At 38.9% G+C, this 9,490-nt stretch overlaps 2 protein-coding genes across 2 annotated transcripts in view; one reads left to right on the top strand and one right to left on the bottom strand.

Annotated features, from left to right (window-relative positions):
* The window catches only part of RSPH14 (radial spoke head 14 homolog), a 73,234-nt gene that overhangs the window by 37,689 nt on the left and 26,055 nt on the right, over positions 1 to 9,490 (bottom strand). The window lies entirely within an intron of this gene.
* Positions 70 to 9,490, top strand: part of GNAZ (G protein subunit alpha z) — a 29,330-nt gene continuing 19,909 nt past the window's right edge. Inside the window, exon 1 of the mRNA XM_053959395.1 lies at positions 70 to 877. Within this exon, the coding sequence (XP_053815370.1) occupies positions 155 to 877 (723 nt within the window). The 5' untranslated portion in view covers positions 70 to 154. The remainder of the gene's footprint in view (positions 878 to 9,490) is intronic.

Below are 9,490 nucleotides of genomic sequence, written 5' to 3'. Positions count from 1 at the left end.
AGGCATCGGGGATCATCAGGTATTGGATAGTGACCTTTATTCCATTCGGGGTGTACCTGGCACGAGAACTGAAAGACACTGCAGATCTTTTTGAGCGACGGCAACAGAGTGAGCCAATCTGCACCCCTTCCCTTCTGTACCTGCCTGCTGTACCATGGGATGTCGGCAAAGCTCTGAGGAGAAAGAGGCAGCGCGGCGGTCCCGTAGGATTGACCGCCACCTGCGCTCTGAAAGTCAGCGACAACGAAGAGAGATAAAACTCCTCCTCCTGGGCACCAGCAATTCTGGGAAGAGTACTATCGTAAAGCAGATGAAAATCATTCACAGCGGTGGCTTTAACTTGGAGGCCTGTAAGGAATACAAACCTCTGATTATCTATAATGCAATTGACTCTCTCACACGTATCATTCGGGCTCTGGCCACCCTCAAGATAGAATTTCACAATCCTGACAGAGCATACGATGCAGTGCAGCTTTTTGCCCTGACAGGCCCAGCTGAGAGCAAAGGGGAGATTACCCCGGAGCTGCTGGGGGTGATGAAGAGGCTGTGGGCAGACCCCGGTGTGCAGGAGTGCTTCTGCCGCTCCAACGAGTACCACCTGGAGGACAACGCTGCCTACTACCTGAACGACCTGGAACGGATCGCAGCCCTGGACTACATCCCCACGGTGGAAGATATTCTGCGGTCTCGGGACATGACCACAGGGATTGTAGAAAATAAGTTCACCTTCAAAGAGCTGACTTTCAAAATGGTGGATGTGGGTGGACAGAGATCTGAACGCAAAAAGTGGATCCACTGTTTCGAGGGGGTTACAGCAATAATTTTCTGTGTGGAGCTGAGTGGGTATGACTTGAAGCTGTATGAAGATAACCAAACAGTAAGTGCACCTTCTGCTCCTTGTTCTCTTTCCTTCTTTTCCTTTCTCCTTCATCAGTATTTGGTCTTTTACCTCCCCCTCCTTCTTTCCCTCCCAAGGCAGTAATCCCCAATCATTAGGAAAACCTGGAAGCTACGGTTCCTTTATTTGGATAGTTTTCCCCACTGGACAGTTAGTTATTTAATGTTACTTTTGGGAAATGGAGGTGCTCTTCACATGATAGCCAATTTTTAATTTTTTGGTGCCTTTAGCTAAAAGTTCACATGGTAAACTGTTACTTCAAACGCCAGTTAAAAAGGTAGGCAGTAGTGACATCCTGGTGTACAGGGATGATTCATTTGGACACCACAAAGGTCCTGGGAAATGTCAAAGGTAAAATAATAGTAAGTAACAGTTTCCTCCCCCTTTTTTTTCCAGGATTTTCAATAGGAATTTGGGATGAAATTAATTTTTAAAATTAATTAAACATGTTTTTTTAATTAGTATGACATTTTTGTATTTAAAATTGTCTTTGTTTCTCGTTAAATGACAGGTTTGCCTTGTCCAAAGAACAGCCATTCCCATTTAGATAAAAACAATAAAGACAATAGTCTTTATTGTTGTAAGCTTCTGGTGTTACAACACCAGAACACAGCTGTGCTGTTCACAGCACACAAACACAATAGCCATGGGTAATATATGAATGCTTACAGATACACAAATATATATTTGCTGTGACTTTCAAAGTGCCTGATTTAAGCTACACAGGGATTTTACTGAATTTTTTTTTTTTACAGCCTTGTAAAACATGCTGTTTAAGAGAAGGGAGTTTATGGGTAGGAACGCATGATGGCCCCTTTTTTGTTGGTATAGCTTATCACATATATAGTATTTCCCTATTCTTATCTTCTGTAGTGATTTTACTCACTATTCTTATCTCCTGTAGTGATTTTTATAAACAGCACTTCTATTTTCTTTTCTGTACTTTTCTGATGAGCCATTCTACTGTCCTGTGCATGGACTTACCCTTCATTATCTGGAGTTTTTTTTCTTGGCATTAGTGCCTTCCTATTGTAACAGGTTTCTGTACCTGCTTTTTTGTTTAGTAACCTCATCTTGACATGAGAGAAGCATTGACATTAATTCTTTCTCCTCATTTTCAGACATATTAGGAAAAGTATTTAACATTAGACCCTGACTAGGAGTTTCTTGCACTTCTTTTGACTTTTCCTTACTTGCCTTACTGTTCAGATTTAAAAATCAAAAAGAACTACCTAAAAGGGCAAAAAATCAATATACTCTGAAAAATCCTTATGAGCATTGGTCCACACAAGACCAACAATACATTGGACATTACTGGAACTGCAACACTGAGACTGCCACTCATGAGAAAAGCCCGACAAATGATGGAGTTGCAGAATGTAAAATGCTTCTTGGTGTAGTAATTGTGGTGAAGAGAACTGCTAAATAAAACTAGTCTACTGCCAACATAACTTACTGCTTGAGAGAGCATATAAGAATCTGGCTGATTTATAAACTGTGAAAGTTGAGCAAATGATCTGTATGAATATGAAAACTTCTGTGATCCTGTTGACAGAAGTGGAGAAATGCTATGCATGAACTCTGTCTTTATTGAAGATGCGCTAAAATAATGATTGACAGATATGGTAAAAAATGAGGGGAAAACCAGTTCTGCACACTGTGGGTTCTGATTATAGCTGAGTCGTGAAGTCTACTGAGGGTGAGATTGTTGTAGTGACACCAGTGAGCAGAACAGGAGAACAAAAATAATGCCCAAACTATTGGCTGCCTGGACAACTTTTCCTTTGTGTGACATTTAAGTGACTAAGTTAAATTTACCCTGCCTGAAAACAAATAACAGAAGGGGAAGGCTGACTTTTTCAGGGGCTTTTGTCTTTCTCTTGCTATGCTTTATTCTGGGTAACATCACTCCTAGGATCAAAATCACCTGAGCTGACAGTTTGTAGACCTGGACAAAGCAATATTTTTGCTTGTTTGTTGAACATATGTGATATTTAGCTGTTTACTAAAAAGAAAGATAATTGAAGAATTATGGTTCTCTTTTTTCCTCTACCTTGTATGCTCTAGCACTCTGTAACAATATTTTTCCTGCTTATCTAGGGTTATTTGGAAATGTGATCTGTGTCTGGTTTCATTTCTACAATATCTTGGGAGGCTTTTCCCCTACCTAATCTAATAAATATAGCTTTATCATTCCATGCACCATAGCTAGTTAGCATGACTCAGCCACATAACAGCTGCCTCTTCTTTTGACACAGTTGCAAAATTGTAAAATACTTTTGGGTTGCTATTGATTTATTGTATGATTATTATTCCTGACCAGCACTCTGAGAAGATTGCCTTTATTTTTTATATCCCATGCTGATATTCTACTCTACTATGTCAAATAAATTACTTGTCTTGTTTTTCATGGTCCTTAGCAGCTGATTGACCCGTTGTATCTTTTATTACATATTAAGATGCCATCTCTGGCCTTTGATCATGTTACATTATCAAGTAATAATTTTTTTGCCTTCTTACATGTTGCATCTTGCACTTCGAAGGTACTACCCATTCATATCTAAGTGTCTCATCTTTATTTCAATTTCTCCTTAAATGAATGTGTGCTAGAGAATGTTAAATAATGTGTACTCTCAGAAGTCAGTGCTGCTGCCTATCCCCATTGAAAGGATTCTTGGTTCTTTTGTGAGTGTCCCCATCTGTCCAGCCCTGTCCTGCTGTACATTTCACAGATGGTTTTCTTCCACAGCCTGTGCCTACAGCAGGGTTTGAGACTGAGAAACACTTCAAAGGTGCAATAATGAAGTACATACTGAACTGAGTTAAACAAGAGTGTGTGCCTGAGAATTCCTGAGGTCAGTAGCCACAAGAGATTCACATGGTGCAGGAGATACCAAGTAAAGGTTGTGCAGGTCTAAAAATGACACTGGTTCAGTAATAATATGAGTATGGATGTTAGAGGAAAACTGCTTGCTGGTAACAAGTAAATTTTAGGCTTTTTGAGGCTATTTTTATTAGTATCTTTCTAAAAGGAAGATGCAGATGGAAAAGAATGCTGCAGCAAACAGTTCAGGTTGGAATAGGCCTCATGCAACACTAATTGCTGGGGCCATAATGGAACCTCTCAATTATCTAATAATAACTGGGAAGCCTTCTATCATATGTTAATAGTATGAATTTTGAACAGAAATCCTGTTTCTGCCAGGAATTTTTTAATCAAGTAAACAACATTGGTAACATTTTTTTCTTCTTCCTTTTTTTTTTTTTTTTTCCCTGAGGCCAAATACTTAAGGGGCTTATTTGCCTTTCCTGACAGTTCAGCTTTTTCAGTAATTCAGGATATTGAAAATCCTTTCTGGCATGCAGCTCTTTTCCTGCAATGCTAATACTAACAGTCAGGACAGAGGGGATCTGTGTACCCATAGCTCTTCTAGCACCTGTTATTACCAGTGGTAAAACATCATGTCAGGAAACATTTTTCTGACAGATTAAGTCACTTGAGAATCCTAGAAAAAGATTGACCTACACTGTTACATTTTTTCATGAAGCTTTTCCATTTCAAGACTTTTCATAGTGAAGTTTGTGTGGGAGCAGAGCCTAGATGACTTCAGTACTCATGTGTGTAATCTTTCAGCACTGCAAATGAAATTCTAGCCTTTTTGCACTTAACGAAGTAATATATATAGTCCCTTACCCAACTTTAACTTTATTTAGTAAATCATCACAATTCCAGCCTCAGGACTTGTATCCAAGCGTGTGCCTTCTAAAATATGTAAACAGCAGTAAAATAATGAATATACATAACAGGAAATGATTGATCAACTGCCAATTTGCAGATTTTTTACTATATATTCTTTCAAGTATGAAGATTTATGTTTGCTTACATTGTTCATTATAAGTGTATGCTTCTTATGTGAATATTCTCACATAGAACACATGGGACAGCAATTTTTCATATTTTGGATTTGTTGCCATACCCTGAGCTTTACATTCTATGTAACTTCAGATACTAATGGTAACTTATATGCAAATAATTCTGTCTATACGTTCACTAAATTATTTCCTCTAATTGGGAAAAAAAAGTAATAAATATGATAATGTGCCACACTATGGAATACAAAAAATAGAGTCATTCTAATGCCATTGTTTGATTGCAGGAAGATGCCAGTATCAGATTGTAAAAGCCTGGGAAGCTTTCCTGTGAAAAGGAAAGCTTTCATGTCAATAGACTAATCCCTGAGACAACCCTGTATTTAAACCTACAGATAAATATTTCTCTCACTGTAGAGCAGTAGAAGAAATTCACAGGGGCAAAACCAGAAAGATTTTTGCCTGTTTTGGAAAACCATGGCACAGAAGTAATGGACCTAGTGGGCAACATTTGCCTGCTTTGGTATCCAGGGCTAGCTGTCAGACTTACATCTGAATTAGATGACTGAATTTCCTGATGTATTTAGGTAACAGCAGGCAATGGCTAAAATCCCCCATGACAAATGCCTCAGAGATGATGTAACTCCCTGGTTTTGGTCTCTGTGACTGGCTGTATTCAAAAGTCCTAGACTAGATAAGGTGTTTTGCTGTGTTTTTTAAATGAATTCCAAGCTTTACAGCACTAAAGTAAATAAAACATTGAGTCATCAGGAATGGCAGAATGCTCCTAAATATCCTATGAACTTCAGGCTCAGAGTAGTTCTTAGGTGGAAAGACTTAGGTACTGACAGATAAATAAACAGAACTTAAGTTAAAATTTCAGTGATCCAGTAACACTGCTGCTCTTCAAACTATAAAGGAAGGAAAAAAACCCCAAAGAAAACCCAGCAGAATTCCAGGAATGCCTATCAGTGTAGAGGTAGTAAAGCTTGCTCTGTAACTGCAGGGTTAAAGCAGCCACCAGCATAGTACACATGAACACAAGGCACCTGTCAAGCACTGGGAGAATTGTAATGAGTCAGAAAGCCACAGCCACTGACAGGCAGAGGAGCTGATCATACACACTGGATAATATCAGTAGGATAAAGAATCAGTCTGTGAAGGAAAGGAACTGAATGTCTCTGCTTCTCTCAATGGGGTTGGAAAGCCATGAACACCTTCTGAAATATATTGTACAGGAAAGATCCAAGTGAAATTGGAGAACTGGTTATAGCAAGAAAGGAGTTAGAACAGGAATACACCAGAGCAATACAAGGTTGTTCGACAGCACACTGTCACCTTTATGTGCAATTCTAGATGACTCTATTGCAAATCATTTCCTTAAAAGCAAGCTGTAAATTTGCCCTCAAAGAATCCCTTCAACATTAAGGAATGCCACATAATCTTAGGGCTGTGAGGCACATGTGACAAGCCTGACCTAGCCTTATGGAAAATATGCTTCTTGTACATGTAGAGGATTAATCTTCAGAAGTTAATTAGATTCTCTGAAACTTAGTGCATATGAAGTAGAGTGGCAATCAGTTTTACTTCTTTGTGATGAAAATACATAGCTTTTAATGCAAACTTAACAATAAACTGAGCAACTTTTAAAAGACATATAAGAAACATTGATGATATAGATGTAGCTTGGAAATTCACTTGACTGCATTGTAAGGGGTCAAGATCCCACTGAAGCCCAATGCCACAAAAAGAATAATGTGGTTTGAGTTTAGAAACTTAGAATCCATCCAGTGGGTAGAGGAGTGTTGATATCATCTCTCATAATTCTGTATGCTGTCTACTTAACAATCACAGTGAGTAGAAATGTGCCCAAAAAAAAAAAAAAAAAAAAAAAAGGAAAATTCCATCCTGGTCTAGAAAAACAGCTCCTTTGGGTTATTTTTGTAGGTGTATAAACTGTAACAAGTCTCTGTGGTATGCCAACCCTGGAGAGAGTAGTGGAGTCCAATTAGCCTTAAAAACAACCAGAAATGCTGGAACAAAGGAGGATCCTTGCTGTTAATACAACTTCAGAGTGAGTTTTGTGGAAACTCACTTCAGAGTGGTGGTGGATTTTTCAGAACTTTCTTCTACTATTACAAGTCAGTAATTTAGATTGCAGGTCAAATCAACAACCTTGTCAGGCCAGCCTTGGCCATGGACTGGTCCCTGAGCATTCTTGTTCTTGAAGGGTTACAGGATTCCTCACGCTCTCTTTTTCAAAATTTACTATTAAGTTTGTCTACTGCCTTCACACTAATATCCTTACAGGGTAATCATCCTAATAACCTTTTGTACCAATCAGCACAACATTGGCTGAGCAGTTCTGGCTGAGTTTGACAACACTGGTAAAAGGAGCTGTTCTAGGCCCTGACAGAAACTTTGGAAATTAAGAAAATATAGATATTTGTTACAGGCTGTTGTGAGGGGTGGTCAGTTTAAGCTATAGAGTTTTGCAAATACAAATGTTTTATCACCAAACCATTCCTAGAAATATTCTCATGGGGCAGTTTGAAGCAGCACTGAATCTAGACTAGAGCCTTTTCAGATATAACTTCCTTTGTTCCTGTTTTTTTGCATATAAAGTATTCTGTGTATGCAAAACTCTTACCCAACTTGAAGCTCATTTTGCTTGTTTCCTTTGTAAGGATCATTAGTGACTACTCTCTGTCAATTCTGCAAAGTCCCTGAATTGAATTACTTACATGAATTTTAAAAAATCTCTGTGACTTGGCATACAGCTGAAATTAATTCTAATTCTGCTATACTGTTGTCTTAATCCTGGCCTGTGTTCATGGCATGTATTCATGCAGTGTTATCTGTTACTATAGTTACCCCTTCTGTCATTAACTAAGATATTAAATAAGCTTGGCCATTAAACAGATCCTATACACTTGCAGACATTTAGTAATTTGCCCTTGTTGCTGCAGTTTTACTGCTTTCAGCTTTTTTTTTTTTTTTTTTTTTTTTGATTGTGTGCTGCCAAGACTGAATACGTATGCCTGTATCTTGGGAAAGATTTTTGAGCATCAAAATGCATTTTTTGAAAGCTATTAATACGCTCAGTTAAACTTTTAACTTGTCAACCAATGACAGTGTCCCCTGATTATACTTCAAAATTAGCAGACAATGAATAACTCCTCTACTCCAATTAATTCAGCTCTCTAACTCCTGTCACTTATTTTTTAGATATTTAAGTTTGATACTGTCCTTTCTTTCCATTATTAAGCTGATTGAAACAATTTGCTTTCAAAATACACAGTCCACATACTCTCTGTGTACTTTTTCTCATTATTTACTGACTGGCCATATTTTACTTTGCTAATAGGAACCAACTCCCAGCCATTTCCCATCAGTAATAATAAACTCTTGATAATAGTTTAAGCCAATTTAGCATAAAATGAGAAGCAAGAATCCTTCAGTCTCTCAGTTGTGGGGAGAAAGCTTGTGCCTGAACTGGTTTTGTAGAAGGTCATGGTGGTGTGTCAGATGTGCTGCACCTCCTCCAGGACAGCTGGGCCCCTCAGTTCAGCACCCTGATGTTCTCTCCCTCTGCTCTTTCCCTGCCAACACAGCACTGGGTGTCACAGCTGCTGACAATGGCTTCAGCCTGGTCCTGCCAAAGCTCCCGGTGCTTCCAGCAGCCTGAGCTTTCCCACTGCAACTCTGACATAGCAATGAGCTTATTTCCATTAATATTTCCCCAGATCAGTTGGAATTCTGCTGGTGTAAGTGTTTATGCAGTAGCACCCTAGTAATACCGATCAGGGATGTCATTGGACTTGTCAGAGTACACTAATTTTTATAAAGCCTCTACTAGGTGTAGTCTGATAGCGTGCATTTTCCTGGCAGTGCTACAGAGAGGGATGGCTCCAACAGGAGCTTGCTGAGTGCTTTGCTGTTCTTCAGAGATCAAATCAAAGTAGGAATTAGAAAGAAAGAAATAAATAACCCCTCAACAACCCACACATGGAAAAAGGAAAAAAATTCAATTGAATTGGAAATGTGAGAGGTTAACAAAGGAGGCTAAAGATATGTTAAAAAATATAAAATTTAAGTTGACAAGAGTAAATGTTTTATGGCTGTGCCTAAAATGTCCTGGAGGCAGTGTTCTGCAGAGCATGTGGCTGTCATTGCTATCCAGCAATCCAGACTGAGACTTAGAGAATTTAAAAAGGTTTCAAAAGGTTAATTAGTTTTGTAGAGCTAAAAAAAAGTGAAGTACCTGCTCAGTGTATAAATACCCGAAGGAGCAAAAAAATGCTCAACATATAAAGAAATACATAATCTAACAGAGAAAGGCAAAGAACAACTGGCTGGAAGTTAGGTCAGATAAATACTGTCCTGAAATAGTGGGGGGTTTAATTCTATTGTTTTAGGAAAGAGGCTAAACCAATTTTTCTCTGGAAGCTAAGGCTGATCCAGCTGGCAGCAAAGACATGCAAAGGTTATTGAAGTGTTAGAAATCATGGAAAAGCCTGAGAACGGTCATGTGTAGGAATAGTGCTCATTCCCCTCAAAAGGTGATGGGATCAGTAGCTCTGCTGAAGTGCATCTACACCAACACCCACAGCATGGGCAACAAACCAGGGAGCTGGAAGGCACTGCACAGCAGGAAAACCATGACATAGCTGCCATCACAGAAATGTGGAGGGATGACTGGCACCACTGGAGTGCTGCAAT

This window comes from Vidua chalybeata, chromosome 18 (genome assembly GCF_026979565.1).
Source record: "Vidua chalybeata isolate OUT-0048 chromosome 18, bVidCha1 merged haplotype, whole genome shotgun sequence".
In the NCBI taxonomy this organism is placed as follows: Eukaryota; Metazoa; Chordata; class Aves; order Passeriformes; family Viduidae; genus Vidua; species Vidua chalybeata.
This window is presented reverse-complemented; position numbering and strand designations above follow the sequence as displayed.